The following is a 27918-nucleotide window of genomic DNA, read 5'->3' on the forward strand; positions in this document are numbered from 1 at the left end:
TGTGATTTAAACACTGTGTCTAATTTAAAATATGATCTACAGAGAAATGATGTGGGACCATGAAAATAACAACAGAGGGATAGGGAGACACCATGTGGACACCGAGAGGGAGTGGGTTGCTTGGTGGGGGAAACGTGGAATCCGATTTGGGGGTTCCGGAGCTGACCTAGGGTCCAGACGTACGTCTGGAGGTTCTCCCGTGGTAATGGGTCCTAAGGGCGGCTTGAAGACTTAGGAAAAGGTGGAGTACCCCGCACGTGGGCAAACTCTCAGCAGATACGTCGGGCCAGGGATGGTGCCACTGGGCTCACGTTGCGATCCATGCGCAGGCTTTTGCAGTTGCCTTCCGAACAAGGCCAAGAGCGCAGACGCAGTGGACACGCATTGCCCTGGCCTAAAGAGGGGATGCACGCAGGTTCCCCCATCCACGACTCCTGGAGTAATGTTCAACAAGACTTCAGCCCAACCTTGCGTGCCAGGACACGCGTACCAATCGTGATCCTCCCCGGGCCCTTACGTCTCAGAGCCGAACACCTCTCCAAGTGGAACGCAGCAGCCTGCCCCACTCGCGCCTGCGTGTTGTGCTCCTCGCTGAGCCCGCCCCCCGTGCCCCGCCTCCGCAAACCGCAGCCCTTAACAGGATGGCTCGGAGGCCGCGCCCGGCAGGCCAGCCAATGAAAGTGCGGCGCGCCCCGCGGCACGTGCATCCCTATCCCGCTTGGCAGGGTGGGATCCCGCCCATCCTAGTGGCGTGGAGCACACCGGGCGGGGGCGCGCGAGATGGGGCGGGGCGCGGGCGGGGTGGTGCGCTGATTGGCCGGCGCAGCGTTCCGAGGCCGTTAACGGCGGCTGGGCCCGGCAGCTGCTCCAAAACAAAGGGCTGGCGGCCCGCGGGGCGGCGGCGGGAGGATGCCTCGCGCTTTGCCGAGGCGCCAACGGCCGCAGCGCGTCCCGGGCCACGCCGGGGCCGCCTGAGAGCACAGCCCGCGCTGACCGAGGCCCGGGCCGGATGGGCGCTGCGGGCCGGGACACGGACCGCGGAGCGGCCGTGAGTACTGGCGGGCCTCGTTACAGTTGCGCGGGCGGTTACTTTGTGGCGACCCTAGGGTACTGTGGTTGCGGGCGGGCGGGCCTGGGAAGCACCTGTTGGGCGTGCGGGCGGGCGGGCAGGGGCACGAGAGAGGCGGATCCGTTGACTTTTTTGTTCTGTTCTCATTTTCGGGTGTGTTGATATTTGGTTCACTCCATTTGGAAATACACCACAAAGCCTAATCTTTGGTTTTCCCCGCCTTCTCTCCACCTCCCCGCCTCTCCCGGCCCCTTGCCCGCCCCACCATGCAGAGGTTTACTGGACATGAACTAGATACTTAGTGTTTTGGGTTTTTTTTTTCTTTCCTTTTTAAAAAAATAAAAGCAGCAATTGAAGAAATAAGAACAAAAGATGTCTCCAACGAAGGATTGTTTATTGCGAGGGGGACGTATTTTCAAGTTGCCCACACGAAGATCATAATTAAAATTAATTGTCCTTGGTGTTTACCACTTGTGGCAGTAGGCTTTATTAATGCAGAGATTGCAAAAGCCAGAGCTTGAGAACCCTACGAAGTAGGAGCCACCACCCTCCCTTACCTGCTGTTGATTGACGTCTTTGATGTCTAAATTGTGTGCTCAATTCTAGTACAGAAATAAGGCCAAAATTCCTTTTCAGATAGATAGGTTATGGACATGAAAGACATCAGTTTCCCCACCCCAAACGCTTTGGGTTCGTTGCGTTTCTTTCTCTATCCAAAACGTACAGGCGTGGCCAGAATGTTATTCTTTCCATCCATCAGCCCCCGAGCCCCCCCCCCAACTCCTAAATTTCTCAAGTGCGCAAGCCAATCTTACATTCTCTGTGAAACCTTACTATTTGCTTCACCTGCCAAGCTGCCATCTCCCATCACATACGTGCCCTTTACCTTCTGCTGTTTTCTAGTAAACGTAGCAAATGTATGCTGAGCACCTGTTCCATGCCAGAAGCTGAGCTTGATCCTGGTACCATTGAGCCTTATAATCATACACTGGTTGCCCCATCATTAGCCAAACTCTCTAGGAGGACATTGTTTGGTGGCATGTTTGAGGAATGCTGATGCTCAAAACCTATACCTTTGTGCACATCAATGTGTACCCTATATGTTTAGAGTGGCTTCTCCTTAAGGGACTAGAGCAAATTCCTGCCATATCACATACATGTACTAGCACAGGATCTGGCCAATACTAAGGCACTTAAAATAATAATTGAATTATCTTAGTTACCAATCTGAACAATAATCTTTGTTTTTTGATGCTGAGGATGGAATCTAGGGCTTGTACATACTAGTCAAATACTCTACCACTGAGCTACACACCCAGCCTGTTTTTTTTTTTAATATTTATTTTTTAGTTGCAGTTGGACACAATACCTTCATTTTATTTAATTTTTATGTGGTGATGAGGATTCAACCCAGGGCCCTGCACATGCTAGGCAAGAGCTCCACCACTGAGCCACAACCCCAGCCCCCCCCCAGCCTATTCTTAAAATAAACTTATTTTAGAAAAATATAACATATTTCCATAAGAGTTACAAAAGAGCTGGGGTTGTGCCTCAGTGAAAAGAGTATGTGCAAAGCATGGGTGAAGCCCTGAGTTCAATCCCCGGCACCAAAAAAAAAAAAAAAAAGTTGTAAAGATAGTGCTGTCATTTCCACTATACCCCTCATCCAGTTTTCCCTAATGTTAAACCATCCTACGTTGCTGTGGTATATTTGGTCAAATTAAAAAAAAAAAAAATTAGCTGGGTACAGTGGCACACACCTGTAATTCCAGCAGCTTGGGAGGCTGAGGCAGGAGGATCGTAAGTTTAAAGCTAGCCTTGGCAACTTAGCAAGGCCCTAAGCAACTTGGTGAGACCCTGTCTCAAAATAAAAAATAAAAAGGAGTAAGGATATGGCTCAGTTTTTAAGCATCCCTGGGTTCAATCCCTGGTACAAAAAAAAAAAAAAATTAAAAACTGGTCTGGGTCCATTCTTTAAACTCCAAACATTAAATCTTTGCATTTTGAAGTACCAAAGTTGCTACAGCTGTTTCTTTATGTTGAGACCAGTGTTCGTGTAATATGTATCCTTTGATTCCTGCCTCTTTTCACTGAGTTCCACAAGCATCTTGTCAAAGAGCAGGGATGGAGAGGGCAAAGGACTGCTGTGTACTTTTAGTGTATTATTTTCCCTGGGAAGGCTGATAAATGCACTAAATGTTGTTTAGAATATGAAGAAGTAGAAATCCTTCCTCTTGCTTGCTTTCCAGCAGGGGTGATCCAACCCCAGGCCTCTGTATACTATGTAAGCACTTCAACTGAGTCCTCCTGCTTTAAAACTATTCATTCTTTCACTCTTTTTTTTTTTATGAGTAATTAGATCTGACAATCAGTGATGCCTCTAGAGAATGGGAATTTTTAAATTTTTACTTATGTATTTACTTTGCTGGGGATTGAACCCAGGGCCTTATGCAGGCATTCCACCACTGAGCTAAATCCCCATCTAAGAGTGCAAATTTTGACAAGAGAATTTTTTTGGGGGGTACCAGGGGTATTGAGTCCAGGGATGCTTAACCAGTGAGGTACATCCCCAGCTCTTTATTTTTATTTTTCTCCCTAAGTTACTTAGGGCCTCACTGAGATGCTGAGGCTGGCCTTGAACTTGTGATCCTCTTGTCTTAGCCCCCTGAGTCACTGGAATTACAGACATGTGCCACCAGGCCCAGCTTGACAAGGGATTTGAGTTAAAGTTGGAAAAAGTTCTGAATTCAAGACATGGAGAGCTAAGAATAATGGGGTGGGCAGTATGAGATGGATTCAGGAAAGATGTCAAGGGGACAAAATAGAGGTCTCTGCCAACCTCCTATGAGAGAGACACTGTTCTACTGAAAACCCATCAGGTGAAAATAAAATGGGAATCCTGGAGCTAACCCACAATTAGGAATACACCAGGAAGGATTTAAGAGACCGTACTCCCCATTATTCAGCAGGTCCTCTGATACCTTCAGAACTCTGGGACGAGGGCCAAGATTCCTTGTGCGGTTTGTAAGGTGTTGAGCTTGCTAGTCCTTTGCCTTGCTGTAACAATGACAGTATGTTTCTATTGTGAGGCATTTGCCAGGCATTTTGAACTGTGACCAAGGACCACCTTCCTTAACATTGTGATTCTCTGGGCAGTCATATGAATTACATATTACCCCATGTTATAGATAAGGTAACAAAGATTGATTTAAGATCCCAGAGCCAACAAATATACCGCATATTTTGTATGGAACCCGCTTTGTCCAGTGGAGGTATATCTCTGTGGTAAATCTCACCTGCTCATGCTTATGTGGTACCCTTTGACTTCCCAGTGTTATTGGCATACACCCCCCTGAGCATAGGGCCCTTCTGCAGTTCTTTGTGACTCTGGCCTTTCTCTTCCCTTGTCAAAAGACAGGGCTTTGAATGTTTTATTATATTTTATTCAACATGTGACTAAATAAAATAGTTTAAAATTCCCAGCCTCTTCCCTTCCAATTCAGCCTTCTAGGGCAACCTGTGTGTACTTCCTACTTCTTCCCCATTTTAATTCTTTGCAAGGAAACTAGACACTTCTGCTAGAAGGTGTATCAGGTCTATGGCTGTTGCAAACTTACTAGTGGTAGAAATAAGAAGGAATGCATTTCAGATTCTTTGGAAAGAGAGACTGACTGCAAGCACATTATCTATAGTTTTATGGGAGATATGCAGGACTTGAGCATGGTGGGAGGAGAGATGGAAAAAACAGGTCTTAAAGCCAGAGGTGTCTGGACCACTGGGTGGTGGAGGTGCCAGACACCCTTGGTTCCCTAGATAATGGGAGCTGTTGAGAGACCACAGCAGACCAAAGGAGCTCCTTCTTAAGGCAGTTATGTAATTGGTACTTCTTGCCCCTCGCAGTGGGACCTGTGGTCCACCAAGGCTGCAGTATCTGAAATGTGGAGAAAGCCTATTATCCTGTGATTCATGAAGGAAGGAAGTGGATGTGTGTTTGCAGAGGGAAACTGTTGTTATGGATAAGGAAATGCAGCAGCTCCTGAGACAAACGGTACTAGTGCTATTAACCTTTGATATAAATCCTTCCAGGCCTTTCCCTGCCTGTGAGTGCATGTACTCTAAGGGTGATTTTTGTTGTTGTTGTTTAAATATTTATTTTTTTAGGTGTAGATGGACACAACACAATGCCTTTATTTTTATTTGGTGCTGAGGATCGAACCCGAGTCCCGCCCGTGCTAGGCGAGCACTCAACCGCTGAGCCATAATCCAGCCCCTCTAAGTATGATTTTGAATAGTCAGTGCATACTCTTGGCATCAAAATGGAAAGGTACAAAAAAGCAGAGAGATGAACTTGGGATGTGGCTTAGTGGTAGAGCACTTGCCTAACATGCACAAGGCCCCAAATTCAATCCTCAGCACCACAAAAAAATAAAGCAGACAGTGAAAAAAAAAAAAAAAAAGTCACCCTTCTCTTCCCTTCCAGTCTCTAGCTGAAGCTTCACATTTGAAGTGCTTCTGATACATGCTTATTAGTGCATTTGGTCAGTCTTTTGATTAGACTTGAAGTGGCTTCTAATTTGAGATTATTGCAGGCAAATTGTGACTACTTATATCCAGGTATTTGCACATGAATAAGACAGTCTGAAGGTGAACTCCTGGGATGGACCCTCCAGTGTTCAGAGGTGCATGCCCAAGAATGCTAATGGGAGTTGCCAAACAGATACAGCAGTGTTATCAACTTTTTCCCCCCACTAAAGAGATAAAGTCTTGCTATGTTGTCCAGGCAGGCCTCAAATTCCTGGGCTCAAGTGATCCTCCCACCTCAGCTTTCCAAGTAGATGGAACCACAGGCATACACCACCATGCCCAGCTCAAATATTTTTAAGCTATTGCCAACCTGCTAAGTGTAATAAAGCTAATCAGTGTGCTGTCAGTCTGCATTGATGAGTGAAGTTGCACATCTGTTTGTGTGTCTACAGGCGCAGTGATCTAGGCTTTGGACTCCCCAGCTTTGAATCCAGCTCCACAGCTTACTGTGCAGCTTTGAATAGTTTGGTTAATCTTTCTGGGCCTCAATTTCCCCATCTGCACAGTGGGACTAAGAACAACACATATCTCTTAGGATTACTGTTAACTTGGGTGATTCTTATGCAGTAAAATCCTTCGAATAGTGTAGGCATTGACTATTAGGCTCTTTAGGAGCTGCTGCATTTCCTTATCCATAAGCTGGCAGTTTTATCTGTTGTCCCTTTCTCTGTGATGGCAAGTTGACTTTTTACCTTTTTAATCCCTAAAACAGTGCTGTGTTAGTGAGTGTTGGGAAAGGGAAGCCAGCAGCAGAGAGGCCTTTTCCCCTGAAGAAGGAAAGGCCTCAGAGCTGGAGCTTCTGGGACAGAGCAGCTTTGGAGGAAGGAGTGAGGTTGGGAAACCTCTTCTGCCTCTCATCAGTCACTTCTCCCTGGGATCAAGGACCTAATGTCCCTAGCACATATCACCTGTCTGAGATCCAACCTTCTTTATGAGCTCTGGCTTACATGGAAAGGCCACAGGAGTACACATCATGTCTTTTTTTTTTTTAATAAGTTGTCGATGGACCTTTATTTTATTTATTTTTATGTGATGCTGAGAATCAAACCCAGTGCTTCACACATTCTCAGCAAGTGCTCTACCACTGATCTACAACCCCAGCCCCACATCATGTATTTTTTGAGCAAAATGTTCATCCCTCTACTTCCTGGAACTCTGTATATCAGGCATACCTGTGATTTCATGGTCAAGTCCAGCAGAGACCCCAGTTCTAGTTAACTCACACGTTCATTCTTCTTTTTTTTAATATTTATTTTTTTAGTTTTAGTTGGACACAATACCTTTATTTATTTATTTTTATGTGGTGCTGAGGATCGAACCCAGATCCCCACACATGCTAGGCAAGCACTCTACCACTGAGCTGAGCCACGGCCCCAGCCCCCACACACTCATTCTTTATGTGCCTGATATCCTTTCACCTCACAACCTAGAACACTTTGGGGGTAAAGTTATGGGAGGGGCCCAACTTATTTACCAGGTGGTAATGATGCTGAAGCAAAAAACTTCACAGGGACTAGAAAGAACCAGAGCTGTGACTGACATGAGGTAGGGGGTGAAAGAGAACAAAGTGCCCATGGCCCAGGCAGTCTGCACCTCATCCCATAAAGAGTCAAAAGCTGCTGGCATTTGGTATCATTCCTCAGTGTTTCTGTCTTTAGAAGTGTGGTAACTGCACCATATGGACATGGGCCTGATTCACATTCTCTTAAAATAATTTCTGTGCTTATTTTTGGAGAGGAACTTCTGGAACCCAGAACAATGTTTTTACTCAAAAACTTACCCCACATCAGTATCTTTCAAGGGGATGGTAGTTGCCCTCCAGACTTAGAGAATCACAGTTTTTATTTGCTTGTTTTGTTTCTCAAAGTGTTTCACTGTTCCCCAGGCTGTTCTCAGATATGGGCTCAAGTCATCCTACCACCTCAGCATCCCAAGTAGCTGGGACTACATGCATGTACTATCATGCCCAGCTTTCCAATGGATCCTGTTGTAGAAGCCCATTTTACATTAATTGTTTGAAAACTTGACCATGATTTCCCCTGAAGTGACAGTGAATGTCTGATTTAAAAGCAGATTTAAGGGCTGGGCTGCTGTTCAGTGGTAGAGTGCCTGCTTAGCATGTGTGAGAGACACTGGGTTCTCTTCTCAGCACCACATATAAATAAATGAATAAAATAAAGATCCATCAACATCTAAAAACATTTTTTTAAACATCAGATTTAAGCTAAGCATGGTAGCACATGCCAGTAATCCCAGCAACTCAGAAGACTGAGGTAAAAGGACTGTGGGTTCAAGGCCAGCCTCAGCCACCTAGTAAGACCCTTAACAACTTAGTGAGACCCTGTCTCAAAAAGGATTGAGAATGTAGCTCAATGGTAAAGCACTGCTGAGTTCAATCCCCAGCATTAAAAACAAAAAATAGTCAAAGACTGGAATGGTGGTTGCCTGAACTGGGAAAAATGGAGACTTATTAATTGATGGGCATAAAGTTTGAATTAAAGTAAAAGAAATAAGCTGGAGAGATCTACTGTATAGTCATCATACCTATAGTCAACAGTGTACCTTGTGCATAAAATTGAAAGGGTAGATCTCATTTTAAGTATTCTTACCACAATTAAAAATTTTGAGTGCTATTCCATTAGAAGGTAATGCAGAGTTTAAAATGAGGGGTATTGGCCTTTCTGTGAATAAAACTGCTATCTGTTCAAAACCAATGAATAAAGTGAAAGGTAGTTTCTGTAGCTAGCTGTCTATTCAGGTCACTTTAGTGCTTCGCCACAAAAGACCTGAAAAACCAGTTTTCGAGTAAGATTTCTATCCCTGATGGCCCTTCACTTCATACCATTATAATTAAGTATGTTTATTAAATGAAAATCCAGGGAAAGGAGAGAAGAGAGAAAACAGAGATTTATTTAATGTCATTTCAATAGAAAAATGTGGATAAAAATGTTAAAACAAAGATTCAACATGAGTTTAATAAGTAGAACCAGTACAAGTTCATTCTTTTCTTATTGATGGAACATGGATTTGAATATACTACTGGCCAGCTCTCTTTTCATGTCCTCATGGAAAGTTGAGATACATGGGAAAAGGAGTGGAACCAGGAGATGGAACTGGGATCCATGTAAGGTGGTATCCAGTTAACACTTGTCTCCATGACCTCCTAGGGCATGTCAGAGTTTATCAAAGATGGGAAGGAGGCCTGGATTCAAATTCATGAAGGATCCAATAGGTCCTAGTAGCACAAAATCTACAAAATGTAAAGTATTAAGCCTACATTTGAGGTCTTGAATCTTGAGAAATTCTTTTTTTTTTAATTTTAATATTTTTTTTTTTTTAGTTTTCGGTGGACACAACATCTTTGTTTTTTTTTTTTTTTTTGTATGTGGTGCTGAGGATCGAACCCGGGCCGCACGCATGCCAGGCGAGCACACTACCGCTTGAGCCACATCCCCAGCCCCAAATCTTGAGAAATTCTTGAATCTAAAGAAATCCAGGGGAAAATTCAGGATTGGCACAACATAATAGCAGTTCATGGGGGAAAACAGTTAAGGGTTGGGAATCACCAGTTGGGAATATCCAATATAATCAGACTTCTTCAGGAATTTTTAAAAAAAATTTTTGGTACTGTGGAATCCAAGGGCACTCCACCACCAAGTTACATCCATAGCCCTTTTTTTTTTTTTTTTTTTTTTTTTATCCTGAGATAGAGTCTCACTAAATTGTTCCAGGCTTGCCTTGGACTTCAGTCCTCCTGCCTCATCTTCCTTAGTACCTAAGATTACAAGTGTGTGCCTTCGTGCCCAGCTATAGTTTGTGGGGGGTACCAGGGATTGAACCCAGGATCGCTTAACCACAGAGCCACATCCCCAACCCTTTTTTATTTTGAGACAGGGTCTAACTAAGTTGCTAAGACTGTCTTTGAACTCGGGGGATCCTCCTGCCTCAAGCCTCCTGAGCGGTTGTTATTGCAGGCATGCGCCACCATGCCTGGCGTACAGTTTCATCATCATCATTATTATCATTATTACTATTATTATTATTTTGGTACTAGGGATTGAACCCAGGGGCACTCCCACTGAGCCACATCCCCATCCCATTCTTGTATTTTATTTAGAGACAGGGTCTCACTGAGTTGCTTAGAGCCTCACCAAATTGCTGAGGCTGGCTTTGAATTCACAATCCTCCAGCCGCAGTCTCCTGAGCTTCTGGGTGACACCACACTCGGCCCAGTTTCATTATTATTGACTAGCTATGGCTTTATTTTATTTTTCTATTTGGGATTGTTCACCTCTTAGGTCTATAAATTATTATTTCTTCAATTCTGGAAATTTTTCCATTATTAGTTATTCTGACTTATCTTCAGTTAACTAATTCTCTTTTTAGCTGCCTTATTCCTATTAAACCTATTGTGCTTTTATTTTTAATTTCTTTTTTAGTTGTCAATGGACCTTTATTTTATTTATTTTTATGTGGTGCTGAGGATTGAACTCAGTGCCTTACACATGTAGGCAAGTGCTCTACCCCTGAGCCACAACTGCAGCCCAAACCTATTGTGTTTATTTTATTTCTACTCATGTTTTTCTCCAGATCTACAAGGTTGTTTTTATTTTTGTGGGGGGTGGTTCCAGGCATTGAACTCAGGGGCACTCAACCACTGAGCCACATCTCCAGCCTTATTTTGTATTTTATTTAGAGACAGGGTCTCACTGAGTTGCTTAGTGCCCCACTATTTGCTGAGGCTGGCTTTGAACTCGTGAGCTGCCTCAGCCTCCGAGCTGTTGGGATTACAGGAGTGTGCCACTGTACTCAGCTACTAGGTTATTTTTTTCAATTATTATGTTAGTTGTAGATGGACACAATACCTTTATTTTACTTATTTTTATGTGGTGCTGATACATGCGAGTGTCTCATACATGCGAGACGAGTGCTGTACCACTGAGCCACAACCTTAGCCCCTACAAGGTTATTTTTCTTGTTGGCTATTCCCTACATATATTTTTGTTTTTCCTTCCTTCTGTCTTTCCTGTACTGGGGATTGAATCCAGGGGTACTCTACTTCCCTACTATATCCTTAGCCCTTTTTATTTGAGGCAAGATCTTGCTAAGTTGCCCAGTCTGGTCTGGAACTTGCAGTCTTCTTGCCTCAGCTTCCCAAGTAGCTAGGAATTGAACCCGAGGCCTCACATATTCTAGGCAAGTGTTCTACACTGAGCTACTCCCCCAGCCTGCCTGATTATTTTTAACTCTGTTACTCATTGAAAAATTACTTGTGGGGATTTCTAAAGTCTGGATACAGCTACTTCCTCCAGACTAGATTTATGCTTATTTCTGGCAGGTACCTCAACTAGGTTCTTAGAACCTTCTTACTGATGGGATTTGGACTGTAAATTCATTTTAGGGTTATCTTATGCTGACTACTTTGTAGAGTGGGTATCCTCATCAGACTCTGCACCTAAGGCTGACCTTAGACTTGTGAACAGAAGCTCAAGTTTGCTGAATTTGGGCAAATGCGTTCAGAGCATGAGCAACTGCCATGCTTAGCTCATTCCTCTGGGTTCTCCCTTCCTAGAGGGAGCCAGAGTGTTCCTCACTATCTTGTAAACCCCTTTATGCTTTGAAGAAAATGTCCTAAGCTGGGTACAATGATGCATGCTGTAATCCCAGCTATTTGGGAGGGTAAGGCAGAGGACCATGAGTTCCAGGCCAGCCTCAGCAACATGGCAAGACTCTCTCTTATAAAAATTAATTTAAAATAAAATATCATTTTGTCAACATTTTTATTCTCAAAAGTGGGAGAATTGGTCCAAATATATGTTGTATCATAATTTTATAAATGGAAGTTGTTTTCATTTTTTTTGTAATTGTAGCTGGAAAGCATGTCTTTATTTTATTTGTTTATTTTTATGTTGTGCTGAGAATTGAACCCAGTGTCTCACATATGCTAGGCAAGCTCTTTGCCACCTGGAAGTTGGTTTTTATAAAATCTTAAACCATATATATTTTTTTGGTTTACTTTTTGTCTTTTAAAATTTGAACTGTATATGGTAACTAACACATTGATAATGAGTCTAGTTAGACTATTCTTTTGGAAAACTTGAAACCCATTAATGAATGCATGCATATATACATACACATATATACATGTGTACATGATACACATGTCTATATAATTAAGTTCCTCCTGAAATTCACATTGCACATGTGAACAACTGAGTTGAGAGTATATTGTACTGAGTTAAGGAGTAGCTGCCTCTAGGGGACTCATGCATACTTTCATATGTGTGACTAATGTGTGGAGGATCCAGGCTGAGAGCATTGGGATATGCAGCCCACAACAATACCAGAATCAGGCCACTGCTCCAAAAATATGGTCACATTCAGAGGTCTGCAGCTATAAGAGCTCTCTTCTCTGCTCTGGGAGCCTTGGACAGTGACCATCAGCCATAGCTTTGTCCCAAAACATCTCTCCCTCAAGATAAGGAGGCACATTTACATCACAATAATGCTTGTAATGACACAATCTATATTGTTTTGTGTATGCTTCAGTCTCCATAATATATCATGTGCTCCTTCAAATCAATAAGGAAAAGATCAGCAACTAATAGAAAAAATGAAGAAAGACTGAAAAGGAGTGTCACAAAAGAGGATGCCTGTTCATCAGTATGAATGACCAGGTTAAAGCAAATTAAAGCCACAGTGAGATGTTGCTTCATACCACCAACTGGCAAAAAAATTTAAATGTGATCATATGGAGTTGGCAGGGAGGAAGATATGACCATATCAAGTGGCAGCAAAAAAATTGTCCACTGCTGGCAGGGTGTGTGGCCTAGATGCATGTAATTTTGACCTGTCACTTCCTAGGATGGCACCAACAATGTGCCTGCCGGTGTCCCGGGAGAGATGCCATCCATGGGAGTATCACACAGTGGCCCAATCTGGGAGCCATCACGTGTCTATGAACCATCAGTGGCTGCATGCACCAGGCATATCTGATGAGAACACAACATGGGTACCAGGTGAAGGGAGGCCAGCAATCAATGGGAACATGGGCAGACTCATCCATGCCTCTACAGAAAAGTCACAGCACCATATCCAGTTCCTAACATGGAAGACACAGTGGTTTTGCCTAGGGCCACACCACATACATGTTGTGTCAAGGCAGGCAGAGAATGATAAACACAGGTCCAAACTGGGTGACATCTCAGAAGGGGACATTGCAAGGGCACTGTGGCCTAGTAATGACACGGTCCCAGTTCCATAATGGGCAGCAGACACATGAGTGTCTCATATATTTATATTATTTGTATTTTTTGTAGTGGGGATTGAACCCAGGAGTGTATTATCACTGAACTACAACCCCGGCCCTTCTTATTTTTTGTTTTGTGTCAGGGTCTCACTAAGACCCCAAGTTACTAAGTTGCTCATGCTGGCTTGGAACTTTCAGTCCTTCTGCCTCAGTCTCCAGAGTACCTGGGATTTTAGGCATGCACACCTAGTAAACTTGGGAATTCTGTGTCTGTCTGCAGCTTGTATGTTTAGACACTATGTTCTGCCCATTCAAAACTAAATTCACAAGTTTAAGAAGGTGACCTTCCTATGCTAGAATACCTGAACAGAGAGCAGAGCTTCCTGCACAGGTGGAAGGACCAGGGAATCTGTGGAGGATCCAGGACAGTATCCCTGAGTGTCATCTCAGGGGAGGGCACAGGAAGAATAGGCATACTGTTTGAAGCAGAAGTTCTTTGCAGGCCAGGACAGGAGGTGCCCTGAGGAGGAGGAGCAAGCCTCCTGGGCCAAAACTGCCTAAAGACTCATGCCCCCATGGCCATATTTTTAAATTTGGAGAAAATTTTTCTCTTGTGTTTATCCTGAAACAAAGTCTTCGTGTGCTTCTCTCCTGCAAGACACCTGTCACAAAGACTGCCCAGCCAAGGTGAGGCTACTCAGAAGAATTTAGTTTCTGTCCTGGTGGCAGTTATGGCAATATCAGTCATGGGCTCACCTTCTTTCTTCTTTTTTTTTTTTTAATATGTTTAAAATGTAAAAGTGATATATGAAAAAAAAAACATTGTGGTTAATACAAATCACATGTACCATCTTAATCACATTTAAGCATACAGTTCGCTGGCTTTAAGTACATTAACATCATTACACAACAATTACCACCATCCATCTCTAAACTCTTCATCATCTCAAACTGAAAACTCTGTCCCATTAAGCACTAACTCTCCACTCCTCTCCTTAGTCCCTAGAAATCACCATTTGACTTTCTGTCTCCATGAATTTGATTAGGTATCTCCTAGGTATTTGTCCTTTTGTGACTGCCTTATTTCACTTAGCATACTATCTTCAAGATTTATTCATGTTGTAGCATGTGCCCACATTTCCTAAATGTGGGCACATGCTACAACATGAATAAATATTTAGTTTTTCCTTTAAAAAACTAAATAATAATCTATACATGACATTATACATGACTCATATGTTCATGAATACTCGGGTTGCTTCTACCTCTTGGCTATTGTGATAATACTGCTGAAAGGACTTGGGTATGTATGTCTCTCTGGACCATATATGTTTGAGTTGGCTTTTGTGTTGCAGTGACCAAAATACTTGACAAGAACAGTTGAGAAAAAGAAAAGTTTATTTTGACTCATGGTTTCAATCCACTCATGGTTTCATGTCCAACTCCATAGCTCTGGGCCCATGGTGTGGCAGAGGAAGTGGCAGAAGGAAGCAGCTCTGGACATGACAACTAGAGAGATAGAGCAAGCTGTGCTCACCAAGGACAAAATACAAACCCTAAAGTCACCCTAAGGGACCTACTTCCTCCAGCCACATCCTATCTGCCTACAGTTACTGCCCAGTTAATCCATTAGTGGATTAATACATTAATTAGGTTATACCTCTCATATACCTATTCACTTCACTTCTGAAAATTCTTGCATTGTCTCACGAGTTTTGTGGGTACACCCCATATCTAAACCATAACAATATGGTAATTCCATGCCATCATAGTGTGTTTCATAGCAGCTGCACCATTTTATTCCCACCAGCAGTGTACAAGAGTTCTTATTTCTTCGTATGCTTGCTAACATTTTTTATTTTCTGTTTTTTTTTTTTTTTTTTTTTTTGCAGGGGTTGAGGGTATTGGGGATTGAACTCAGGGGCACTTGGCCACTGAGCCACATCCCCAGTCCTATTTTGCATTTTATTTAGAGACAGAGTCTCACTGAGTTGCTTAGTGCCTTGCTTTTTGCTGAGGTTGGCTTTGAACTCACAATCCTCCTGTCTCAGCCTCCTGAGCTGCTAAGATTATAGACTTGCCTTTCCTTCATGATTAGTGATGTTGGATATTTTTTCATGCACTTACTGGCCATTTGCATATCTTTGCCCATTTTTTACAAATATCTTTATTTGTTTATTTTCATGTGGTGCTGAGAATCAAACCCAGAGCCTTACACCTGCAAGGCAAGCACTCTACCATTGAGCTATAGCCCTAGCCCTTCTTTTTTTTAAATATTTTTTTAATTTTTATTTTTAGGTGGACACAATATCTTTATTTTACATTTATGTGGTGCTGAGGATCGAACCCCGTGCCTCGTACATGTTAGGCGAGTGCTCTACCGCTGAGCCACAACCCTAGCCTCTAATATTTGTTTTTTTTAGTTGTATTTGGACACAATACCTTTATATCATTCATTTATTTTTATGTGTTGCTGAGGATTAAACCCAGGTCCCTGCACATGCTAGGCAAGTGCTCTACCGCTGAGCCACAATCCCAGCCCTTCCTGCCCCTTTCCCCATTTTTTAAATCAATTTTTTTTTTTTGGTAGTGGTTGTTGATTGCAGTTCTTTTTATATTCTGGATATTAACAACTTATCAGGTATGTTTGAAAATACTTTTCGTTCATTCTATTGGTTACTTTATCACCCTATTGATAGGATCCTTTAAAGTACAAAAGTTTTTCATTTTCATGAAATCCCATTTGTCTATTTTTTTCCCTTTGTTACCTGTGATTTTGATGTCAGATCCAAGAAATTATTGCAAAATCTAATATCCCAAGCTTTCTCCCTATGTTTTCTTCTAAGAATTTTATATAGTTTTTAGCTAATTTTTCCATAGAGTTTTATGTGAGGGTCCAACTTTTTTTTTCACATGGCTATCCAGTTTTTCCAACATTATTTGTTAAAAATATTCTTCTCCCCCATTGAATGGTCTTGATGTCCTTGTCAAAATTTATTTGACTGTATTTGAGTTTAAATCTGAATTTATCTCTAGACTGGCAGGTAATTTATTAAAGTTTAGTTAGTACTGGATCCATCACTCAAATGTCTTAGTGCTTTGAGTCATTATTCCCGGATTTGGGATGTATCCAGTACTGCTGCTGATCTCATTTAGGAGTCCATGTTGGCTGCATTTTCCTTTTCCTTCATGTTTCCTAAAGCCAAGCATGGTATAAGATGTATTTAATCAAATGTTTTTTCCTCATCTATTTGTATTTAAAATTAGTCTACTTAGCACCTCTAACTAAATATAGAATGGTTAACAGTATTCTTTTTAAGTACATTTAAAGAATAGATATCGGATTGGAAATGTAGCTAAGTGGTAGGTACTGGATTTGAACCCTAGCACCACCACCATTCTTCAAAACACATAAATTCTAAACATAAATCCTTAATAATATATATTTTATTCTTTATATAACCCATAGCTATGTCTGATTTGTTGACAGGTTGTGACATTTTTTTCTTGTCCCAGCTGTGTGGACAGTGCCACACACCCTTCCAAACAACAACGGCTCTTGCGTGCATTTTCCAGTGTTTCTTTTGTCAGAGAGTCCAGCAGAGCCGCAGGTCTTCAAGTGCCAGCCCTGAGCTGAGTGAGGAGCACCCAGCAGAAATGGTGAAAATGACCAAATCCAAAACGTTCCAAGCTTACCTACCAAACTGTCACCGAACGTACAGCTGTATCCACTGCAGAGCCCACCTGGCCAATCACGACGAGCTGATCTCCAAGGCAAGTGGTTTGAGTTAAAAAAAAAAAACTCATGAAACACACTTAACACAATTATCATTTGTCATCATGGTACTTACTTAGTATACCACATGACTTCCTGAATTTGCTGTGTTGTAAAGGTCTACAGCCTTCTGGGCAGTGTTGGTGAAAGTTTTGTGCATGATTAAATGTGGCTACAACAACATCTTTTTTTTTTCTAATTTTTTTTTTTTAGTTGTAGGTAGACATAAACTTTTGTTTTATTTACATTTTTTCTGTGGTGCTGAGGAGCACACCCAGTGCCTCATACATGCCAGACAGGCACTCTGCTACCACTGAGCCACAACTCCAGACCCTACACCAACATCTTTATTGTAATCTTGGCACAATAGATGGGTATTGGAGAACTGGGCATCTGGAATTCTTGTAGATTACTAAGAGCAAGATGAGTCAGTTATTTGTCAAAGCAGTGAAATTAATATGAAATCAGAGAACATGAAAGAAATGAAGTCTATAGAAAATCTGTAGGACTAGTTTAGAGTAATTAACAAGGAAAGAGGCTGCTCAGATAAATGCCCAGAGCACTGGGTATAAAGCTCAGTGATAGACCACCTGTTTAGCATACCCAAGAGCCTGGGTTCCATCCCTAGAACCAAAAAGAAAAAAATATAAAGAGAAGAAAATGCCTAGGGGGACATGCCCACCTGTGCCATGGTCTGTAAGAGCCCACGACTAAAGCTGTAGGTAGTCTGTACCTCCAGACCCAAGACATAAATAAGCATCCTCTGGTTCCTCATTCTATTGAGCTCTTTATTAGCAGATGTAATGGTTATAATCAACCAGATGTGAACATTTAGAATAATACAAATATAATGGAAAAGCGAATATTCATTCTGGGAACCAGTCTTCACCCCCCACCTATCTACCTGGGCTACTTTGAAAGTCTCATCAGGAAGTTGCACCTTCCAAGAATCTCTTTGTAGGTTTATTGTTTAACTCAATTTGAATAACGTTTATCTCTTGCATTTTCAATAGTAATAGATGTTATTTCTGTTTATCATCTGAAATAAAACATGTTAAACAAGGCAGATTTTCTGCTCTCTTTGCTTTTATGGCTCCTTTTTCCATCCAGAACTTTCAGGAAAGTGGTAGAAGCTCCTGAGGCACCTCATTTTCTGAGACAGGTGCAGTGGGTAAAAAGGTGTCATGAGATAATGACTGGCAGAGCACTCTGGGCCTTCAGTTAGAGACTGTGGGGCTTGGTAATCTCACTGAGCAATGACACCTGCTGTTAGCCATGACCTTTCACCTGAACAGACAGTGCACCAGTATGGTCTTTTTTTCTGGAGCATCCTGGGTGTATCAGTCATTAGAGGTAGCCAGAAGGAATTTTAGATGCTTACTTCAAAGAACCCTAGACCATAGCTGTTTTTAACATTACATCAAGAGCAGAAGGCAAGCACTCTACCACTAAACTACTTCCTTAGTTGTTCCTATTTTACATTGATACTGGGTCTGGCCAAGTTGCTCATGCTGGCCTCAAACTTGGCAACCATCCTTCCTCAGTCTCCATTAGCTGGGGTCACAGGCATGTACCACCATACCCATCCCTCTCCTGGCTCTAATTTACAGAAGTTAGCTGACCCACATTCTGGTCAGACTAACATCTGAATCTGAATTGCAGAGCTGCTTCTGTCATTTCCTGTTGGAAACTAAAGACTTGCATAATAGGCAAGAAAACTAGTCTAGAAAACTGAAGGCTAATGAGGATGTGCAAAAGTTCTCCCCCTTCTCCATACTGGTACTGAGGATTGAACCCAAGGGTGATTCACCATTAAGTTATATCCCCAGGGTTTATTATTTTTTGAGGCAGGGTCTTGATAAATTTCCTCAAATGTGCAATTTTTGTGTTAGCCTCCCAAGACTGTTCACTGGGATTATAGGTTTGTGCCACTATGCCTGGCCAGGATATGCAAAAGTTCTATAAAACAGTTATTAGTTAAATTGAACACAGAATGATATTTCAAATCCTAGAAAATCACTTAAGGAAATACCCCTTTTAAGTCTGAAAGCTGTATTGTAAAATTAAAACATTCCTGGTTGGCTGGGTACTTGTAGCTCATGCTACCACTTAGCATGCTAGAGGCTCTGGACTCAACCCCCAACACAAAACAAAAACAAAAACTCAAATGTTGTTTGCATCAAGTGAGGTGGAAAAAAGTCAGATCTCAGTGGCTTAAAATAAAGATTTATTTCATGCTCAGATGAGAGACGTCTATTAAGGTCAAGCAGGTGCTCTCCCTTTGTTTTTTGTTTTTTGCTTTTAATTTTAAAAGAAATTATTGCTTATAATTATCCATTAAAGTAATGCTTAGCCAGGCACAGTGGCACACACCTGTAATCCTAGTGGCTGGGGAGGCTGAGGTGGGAGGATCCACGAGTTCAAAGCCAGCCTCAGCAATTTAACAAGACTTTAAGCAATTCAAAGTCTGTCTTTAAATAAAGTACAAAAAGGGCTGGGAATGTGACTCAGTGGATAAGTGCCCCGGATTCAATCAAATATAAACTAATGCTTATTGGGCCAGGCATGGTGGCACACACCTATAATCTCAGTGACTCAAGAGGCTGAGACAGGAGGATCACAGGTTCAAAGCCAGCCTCACAAATTAGGAAGACCCTGTCTCAAAAAATAAAAAGGAGTTGTAATCCCAGTGGCTCTGGAGGCTGAGATAGCCTCAGCAGCAGTGAGGTGCTAAGCAACTCAGACACTGTCTCTAAATAAAATACAAAATAAGTCTGGGGATGTGGCTCAGTGGTTGAGTGCTCCTGAGTTCAATCCCCTATACCAAAAAATTAAAAATAAAATAAATTTAAGAAAAAGACTTTTGTTGCTCAGTGGTTAAGTGCCTCTGGGTTCAATCTCCTATACACACACAAAAAAGTACTGGGCCAAGAGCTATGGTACACACCTGTAACCCAGCCGTTCAGGAGGCTGAGGCAGAAAGATTGCACGTTTGAAGCCAACCTGAACAATTTATCAGGACCCTATATCAATAAGATAAAAGGGACTGGAGATGTAGCTCAGTGATAGAGTGCCTGCACAAGACCCTGGGTTCAATCTCCAGCACCATCAAAAAGGAAAAAAATATATATGCAAAGTAAAAGGAGAATTGGTCTTTCCGCCTGCCTTGTTCTACCTCTATTCCTTGCAGTTATCCCTCTTAATGGCTTGACAATATGATGTTTTTTCTTTGGTCTATAGAAACCACATTATTCACTCTAAGTTACTTAGGGCCTTGCCAAGTTGCTGAGGCTGGCTTAGAACTTGAGATCTTCCTGCCTGAGTCTCCCCAGCCACTAGGATTACAGCGAGCACCACCACGTCCAGCTCTTCCATAGTAAATACTTAAACGTGGGATTGCTGGGTCATACAGTTTGTGCCTTTTCTTTTTCCTTTATCTTTTGGTACTGGGGATTGAACTCAGGACACTCAACCACTGAGCCACATCCCCAGCCCTATTTTATATTTTATTTTAGAGACAAGGTCTCACTGAGTTGCTTAGTGACTCACTAATTTGCTAAGACTGGCTTTGAACTCACTATCCTCCTGTCTAGCTGCCTGAGCTGCCCAGATGTGCCTTTTATATTTTGATGTTGTCAAATTATGTCCCAGTAAGCATTCCTCACAGCCTTTTGACTTTAAGTTAAGGTGATGGGCAAAAAAAAATTTGGTTTGCATTTCTTTTGATTATTTTGGAGGTTGACCATGCTGTGTGAGTCATTTGAGCCTGGCACCAAAGCAGATGAACCCTCCCATGGGGCATTTTTTCCTATTCAAGAGAGGCACACTACCTTACTCTGATTCATTTACATTGAACCATTTTTGAATATATGAATATACTAGATCAGTTTCTTGGCTGGAAGATCATTGACTCCTAGGAATGGATCATCTTAGACCATGACCATTTTTTGGTTTTGTTTTAGACTAACTTTGAACTCCTTCCCTTAAGTGATCTTCCTGCTTGAGCCTCCCAAGTAGCTTAGACTACAGGTGTATACCATTATGCCTGGTGCTGTATTGCCACTTTGTTCCAATACAGTCACTTTCAGAATGTTGGAGCAACAGAGTAATTCACTTCCCAACTCAATATGGATGAAAAATCAGTTTGTTTACCTCATTTATTATTAGCGTTTTGGAGGGGCATCTGTCCTGTTCTTTGTAACCTCTTCTGGTGGAGTTAATGGAACCCTGGTTAGCATGGTGCTCTAGGGACTACTACTTCCACAGGACCACCAAGACTGAGCAGCTCTCTCACCTTGTTCCACAATCATTCCAGAATGCAGAACTCCTCAGGGTCTTATCACAACCAATCTTCTAACACCTTCTTCTTCTTTACAGTCCTTTCAGGGAAGTCAGGGAAGAGCCTACCTCTTCAATTCTGTGTGAGTACTTGCTGTCTGGCAGGTGGCCTGGGGTTCCCATCGTGTGGCATTGATCACTTCTGTCCAACCCGTGTTCAATTATGCATAGCTGGAATATATAAATGGAGTTCCACCTGTGGACTGGAATTACCCAGCCACTGCCTTTATATGACCTGAAAGAATTTTAGTTTTCTATGGCTGGGAGTTTTTGAAAATTTAGTATAAGGACTTTAGTTTCCTGCAGTTTATCCTGTGTTGGGATCCTTGTGGGGAGAGAAAAAGTTGCTCCTGGGCCAGGGGGTGTAGTTCAGTGCTAGAATGCTTACCTAGCATGTGTGAGGTCCTGGATTTCATTTTTTTTAATATTTATTTTTTAGTTATAGTTGGACACAATACTTTTATTTATTTATTTTTATGTAGTGCTAAGGATCAAACCCAGGGCCTTGCACGTGCTAGGCAAGCGCTCTACCGCTGAGCCACAACCCTAGCCCCTGGATTTCATTTTTTAACACTGCAAAAAGAAAAGAAAAATTCTTTCTCATTAAAGGTGGTAGCTGGCAGGAGGTTGGGGAGCTGAAAAGGTTCAGTGCTGCTTTCTGGTGAACTTTCAATAATTGGGGAGGGGGGCAGGGTGGGAGGAAGCCAGCAGTGGGGTCTGGGAATATGGGCCTTCAGGGTGATCACCTGTGTCCCTACAGGGTGAACGTGGGCTGTGGTCCTGCTGAGGAGAGGGTCCTTCTCACTGGGCTGCATGCAGTTGCAGACATCTACTGTGAGAACTGCAAGACCACACTCGGGTGGAAATACGTGAGTACCCACCTCTTCTAACTGGTGTGCTGTAATGTATACAATATGCCACACATGCACACACAGCTTATGCAACTGAGTCAAACCTCCCTCTGGAGTGGTATCCGTCAATGACATATTTTCAGCAGTTTCTTTGGAAGCTGGTTAAGGCACAGGACCAGTCATTCATGGGGCTGCCCCAGGTTCCAAGAGCCTGAAAGGCACTTCCATGAAGGGAGTTCCATTGTTTGGAGCAAGTTCAGCAGACTACTCAGTGTCTGGGCTCAGAGGCAGAAGTTACCCAAAGACTCTTCTCCCGGGGCTCTTCTTTTTTTCCCTGGACCATGAGCTGATGGTTGCCATCTCTGCTCTGTCTCTAGCCTTCATCTCTCCATTCCTTCTCTGACGACACGGTGAATCTGAAAGATGATAAGCCTGGACCTTCTTGCCCACTCTAAGGCCTTTCCTCCTCCCTGGTCCCCTAGCACTCAGGTGTCCGAGGCCAGTGAGGATGATTGGTCTCCTCCTAACACTGTCTGCTGCCCGCCTTCATCTGCTGAGCCCTCTCTGTCCCAGGCCACATGAGCCTGGCATGCTTCTGATCCCTTCTGTGTTGGCAGCTTCCAAAGGTCCAACTCTGCCCCAGCTTCTCTCCTAGCAAAAGCCACCTGTCCATCTTATGGAGCCCCACCCTTGACAATATCATTTGAGAGGGCTGTTACACATGGAGCCCTCCTTTTTTTAAGGTATTTGCTACATTATTTGTGGCTCCAGAGTTTTCCAGGTCAGGGCTGCCTGATCTCCCTCTTTCTTGAATTTCTGACCATCTCTGATTCTCCATAAAATGTGAGGGAACACAGAGCCCTTCTTCCAGAAGCCCTGCCATCCCTTCATGGATACCATACCATGTGTCTCCTCTATGGCTATACCTGCTACTTTCCTACTGGGACCATCTCTTCTGTGCCTACCAGACAACTCACCCTAGTCATTTATGTCCCCAACATAGGTATGTATCATGAGGCCATATACTCAGTATTAAAAAATGATAGGATGGTATCCATTGTCCTTGCATAAAAGGCCTGCTCCTGAGCATTTTTGACCTGTTTTTTACTGATGTCTCTGTGCTTCATATCAATCATATCTCCTAAATTGCCCTATGCATAGTACATGTTCAATAAACAGATTTTTTTTTTTTTTTTTTGGTGTGCTGGTGATAGAACCCACAGCCTCAAACCAGCTAAGCACATGCTTGCCCAGTGAGCTATATCCCAAATCCTGGTCTTTGAAGGTTTGAATTAACACTGCACAGATGGGCACAGCAGTATAGGCCTGTAATCCCAGGAGACTGAGGCAGGAGGATTGCAAGTTCACAGCCAGCCTTGGCAATTTGCAAGACCCTTGTCTCAAAAAATAAGAAGGGCAGTGTGCGTAACTCAATGGTAAACCACCTCTGGGTTAAATCCCCAGAACCAAATTAGGGTGGCCTTTAATCCCTATTTTTGTAAGAAAAGGAAAGCCAGGCATGGTGGTACATACCTATAATCCACAGCAGCTGGGGAGACTGCATTTTCTACCCGGTCTCAAAATAAAAATTGCTGGGCTTGTGGTGCAGTGGTAGAGTGCCCCTGGGTTCAAACCTCATCACCAAGAAAAAAAAAAAAAAGGTATAATGAAGTTGAAAAATGAAAGATTCTGTCCTGAAACCTTCTCTCTACTTTTTTTCCCCCCTCCCAAGGAACATGCCTTTGAGAGCAGTCAGAAATATAAGGAAGGAAAATTTATTATTGAGCTTGCCCACATGATCAAAGACAATGGTTGGGAGTAAAGTGGAAACTTTCCATTCTCTTGAATACTATTTTGTGAAAGAGACTGAAGTGTAATGGAGATGTAAGAGCATCCCGGATGACAATATTTCTTGAACTTTGACCTCACAGGCTAGCCGTGCTTTGACACTCAAAGGCCTCTCTTGGCCATCTCCTTGGGTAAGGCATCCCCAATTTGTGTCCTGTTTATGTACATGGTTGTTTCTGAAAGTTTGCAATGATCTTTTTCTAACTTCTCAAGTTCTAGAAAAAGAATTAACCAACTGATGACTTATTTGCCTAATTAATACCTTCTTTTAACCTATGCCTTCAATATAGTTTGGCTGTGCTTTTTCATGTTCAATAGAAATCTAAAACTAAGTTCCTAAAGACCAGAGAGGCAAGGTCTCTTTCAAGAGCAAGTCTCACTTCTCCCTTTTTTAGAGTAAGGTAGCTTGTTTTACCCCAATTCTCAAAACTACAAATTGGTTATTCCTCCTACATGTAAACCGTAAGGCATAGTGTCCATTTAAGAATCTTTCAGAAGCAGTCAAAAATTTATCCACCCAGAGTGTTTTTTTTTTTTTTTGTTGTTGTTTTAGCCTATTCAAAAATGGAACATAACCAATACATTTTAGATAAGCTATAAATAGAGAAATATGTCTAATGAACATTTTGTTTCTTTAAGGCAATAGATTCCTTATCTAGAAAGCAAGTGAACTAATCTCTAGAAAAGACCATCCCAGGGCCCTGCAGAGGCCATTACGAGGTGATAACCTCACAGGTCTGGACCTGGAGGTTTTACCCTCAGTAGTAACAGTGGCTCACAAGTCTGGCAGTTGCTGAGTGGCTGGTTCATGTCATTATAGAATAGCATGCTGGACCAAGTATGAAGCTGGATTTCATTTTCTACCTGGACGTACTTGAAGAAAAAGAATTATTTTTGCATATGAAAGAGGTCAGAACCAGCAGGAAAACTTCCTAACTTGAGATTTGCCAGATTAAAATTTCTTTAGAAAAGGTTAAAAATTGCAAGATGGGTTTAAATGTTGTAAAGGAAAGGTGTTTGGCTTGCTGGGTAAGTCACCTTTCCCCTTTCTGGTGCTGTCATGCGGGCTGATGTGGAAGGGACCTGGGCAGTCTCCCAAATGCTGGGTTTCTGTCACAGATTTTTTTTTAAGTCATGGCCTACCATCCTCCTGTGCCTCTGCAGTGCATGGGCACTATTCAAGGGTATCAGCCGATCTGCAGAGAATGGAGATTAGAAAACATTTCTAGATAAGTTTTGGGTTTCAACAATTTAGGCTTAGGACAGAGGGGTAGAAAAAAAGGCTGGTGGTAGGGAGGCAGAGAGCTAGAAGAGCAGTGTGCTTTGATAGCTCTCAGCCTAGCAAATGGCTGTGAAACCGTCTCTGGACAGTTCCAGCTCCCCAGCTGCCCAGGTCCCGTCACCAGTGCAGGCACTGGGTTGCCACCTGGCTCCCGTTCAGTGCTCATCCCAGAGCCTACCCTTTGGTGCCATCTCTTTGCCCAAGACTAGATGCCTTGGAATGTGGGAAATGCATTGTCCTGGGTTCAGTGACTTAGTAGGCATGTCACCAAGCCATTATCAGCTTAGTAGGAGTAGCAGTGCCAGGTTACTTTAAGCACATCTTCACCTTAAAAAAGCAAGGACATCTTTGCACAGCCTGTAAGCCTCTGCATCTGGTGGTGGTCCAGCAAGCTGCTTTCTCTTGAGCTAGTCTCCTGTAGACTGAGGCTGGCTTATTGTGTTCCTGTATTAAGTTAAACAGCTTTCCACCCTGAAGTGGCCAGAGCCTGGAGTTGTTACTCCCAAGGTCTGAAATCTAAAGATGCTTCACTTGTGAGTGGCACATGAAGTAGCAAGGTCCGTGGCTTCTGTCCATTATGTGGAATTGTAAAGGGGAAAGACATCTTCCTTAATTGACAAATGAGCACTAAGTGAAAAATTAGCTAACAGTGACTTCCTTTCTAGTCTTCATTCCTTTTGCAAGTGGGAACTTAGCCTTGGAGGCTCAGAGAATGGGGAGAAATGATATGGCTTCACTAGCCTGCCTAGAGTGCAGCCCGAGTACGATTCCATAAATGTTTTACTTAAATTGAAGAGACTTTTCTAGAATTTTTCTGACCCATTTTTGTATATACTAAGGTTATATTTAAAGCTTTTATATGTTCTGGGCAAGTTTACTGCTCCTTTCATTTGAGCACTTTGGTTTTTGTATCGTCTTTTGTGATGGCATTGATTGAAAATTTTTTACTAGTACTCTTATGACTTACTTTGTACTTTTGTTGGTAATGGATACCAACACAACTTTTATCATTTTTTGTTGATGGTGGTGGTCTTCTGAGAAATATAAGTTTCTTTTTTAAACTGTAAACCAAATGAACTGACCATGAGCTGGCATCAGGGAAAGTAATACTCACAAGACCACAACCAGATGTGCTGGTGAAGTGCTGGAATATTCCACCCTCTTAAATTCCTAAACAATAACTCTCATCCCATGACTTTTATTTATTTAAATTTTTTCCTTGAGAATATTTGGAGTTGTATCTAGGATTATAAATACATTTGTAGTATATTCTGGCACAGTACATTTGCTTTAGAAACGTGGTTTAGTTTTGTCATTTTATATATGTACACTCATAGTATTTTTATATCTTAAAATTTATTCTTGATGGCATCTGTCAGATATTCAAAAGGATCAGAGATGAGATTTTTTTCCAAAAGTCTTTTTATTCTACCTGATGATCTCATCAGGCAGTTACAAAATCCAAGTGGTTTAATATCTAGAAGGACATAATTTAAGCTCTAAAATGAACTACAGAAATATAAACCTTCTGTCAAAGGACTTGGTCAGGCCTGTCTTCTGCCCTGGAGGGCAAGTTTGGGTGAGGATGTGGCCCTCCCCTTGGGGCAGGTGCAGATCACTGGATAAGGCTGGATGGACAGATGGACAGCAGCCTGGAGGCAGCAGGAAGCTTCGCTTCAAGGAGCAAGGATGATCAAGCTCAAGTGCATACACCGCCTTCAGTTTCCCCTACCCCAAGCCATGCCACTGGCCTTTGGTCCTATGTTTGTGTGAGGTTTATAAATAAAGCTTCTGATGTCAGACTTCTTGTTTTACATGTTGCTCATTGTTGAGGAGGCTGTGCCCTTAATGAGGGATGAGCCCCAGGTTTCCTGCAGAGCTCACCAGAGCAAAGGGCTGTTTTGGGGTCTCAGAGCTGCTGGAGTCCTACTGCTGTGTCACACTTGCCTGGTCGCGAGCTTTTGACTATGACCAGAGAAAAGGATAAGAGTACAGTTAAAATAATGGCTGAAGAGGCAGGCAGCACCCTCATGCATGATCAGAGTCAGTCATATAGTCCCCTCCAGCATTCTCCCTTCCCCACCCCGTCTACAGGCTTGTGTCTGCCTAGTCTGTCACTGCATCCTATTGAGCATTTTCTTGCAAAAGTGAATTATCAGACAAGTGGCCAGAGATAAACTGAGTAATGAAAATCTGGTGGGAGATGTGAAGAGGTATGTAATGGGAGTGCTGCAGGGCCACCAAGGAGCCCAGGGTTCTGACTGATGGGCATGGGTGGCTACAGAGGAAGAGGCTGGAGAAGGTGGAGCTGGCCTGTGGGGATGAGGTATAGACCTGTTCTCAGCCAAAGAAAAGCCAGTGGCTGGCATGAAGCAAGATTACAGTGGGAAAATGTGCCTCATGAAGATCACTTGGCAGCAACAGTATGGAAGTGGGCAAGGGCATGCCTGCCATCCAGAGGGCAAAGGGCTCAGGCCTTTGGTGTCAGTATCAGAAGAGCTCAGGGTATATTCTAGAACCAAGAGTGCTGATGGATTCAAGGTTGTAAATGAGGAAAGAGAAACACAAGAATCAAGCCTACGTTAGAATTTTAATGTGATGAGATTGGAAGAGGTGATAGACCAAGGACAGACACATCATCTAATAGGTCTGGTGCCAGAGAATACTGACTTGACACTCTCCCCAGAGGCAGAAACCATGCTCCCGAAGAGGTGTTTAGAGGAAACCAAGGTATCAGGGACTAATATCAGGAGACTAGAAGCTAGGCTGCCAGACTGAAGAGGGAACAAAAAGTGATCAGGAACAGGTGGGTGGAAATTTTTTGGACACTTTTCACAGAAAAATGGGTCAATGGAAGGAACCCTTAAGTCAGGAATGCTGAGGGAACTGGCCTGGCAGAGGAGCTGGTGACTGAGAAGCAGG

General features: G+C 42.7%; 2 protein-coding genes across 4 annotated transcripts in view; one reads left to right on the forward strand and one right to left on the reverse strand.

Moving 5' to 3' along the window:
- Positions 1 to 862: 862 nt before the first annotated feature.
- Ypel1 (yippee like 1) lies at positions 863 to 26864 on the forward strand. Of its 2 annotated transcripts, XM_026401733.2 has the most exons (6): positions 863 to 1048; positions 16479 to 16676; positions 21055 to 21098; positions 21776 to 21884; positions 23798 to 23845; positions 26605 to 26864. In XM_026401733.2, exons 1-6 carry the CDS (start codon positions 1010 to 1012, stop codon positions 26620 to 26622), a joined length of 456 nt encoding a protein of 151 aa, XP_026257518.1. In that variant the 5' UTR covers positions 863 to 1009; the 3' UTR covers positions 26623 to 26864. The 2 variants fall into 2 exon arrangements, with proteins under 2 accessions (XP_026257518.1, XP_026257517.1); XM_026401732.2 differs by lacking the exon at positions 26605 to 26864 and having other exon boundaries at positions 23599 to 23836.
- Ppil2 (peptidylprolyl isomerase like 2) overlaps positions 26417 to 27918 on the reverse strand; it is a 31965-nt gene continuing 30463 nt past the window's right edge. The window contains exon 21 of one of the 2 annotated variants that reach the window (XM_026401730.2): positions 26417 to 26961. The gene's annotated coding sequence lies outside the window, so the exon portion shown is untranslated. The remainder of the gene's footprint in view (positions 26962 to 27918) is intronic. The other variant, XM_026401731.2, reaches the window with a different exon arrangement.

Source organism: Urocitellus parryii, chromosome 3, assembly GCF_045843805.1.
Source record: "Urocitellus parryii isolate mUroPar1 chromosome 3, mUroPar1.hap1, whole genome shotgun sequence".
Taxonomy (NCBI): domain Eukaryota; kingdom Metazoa; phylum Chordata; class Mammalia; order Rodentia; family Sciuridae; genus Urocitellus; species Urocitellus parryii.

Bases quoted from the DNA above. Each gene is read 5' to 3' on its own strand.
- Ypel1 (XM_026401732.2), top strand. From the start codon at position 1,010: ATGGGCGCTGCGGGCCGGGACACGGACCGCGGAGCGGCC. The intron at 1,049-16,478 runs GTGAGTACTGGC...TGCATTTTCCAG, and splicing joins ACACGGACCGCGGAGCGGCC to TGTTTCTTTTGTCAGAGAGT. The intron at 21,099-21,775 runs GTGAGTACTTGC...GTGTCCCTACAG, and splicing joins GCCTACCTCTTCAATTCTGT to GGTGAACGTGGGCTGTGGTC.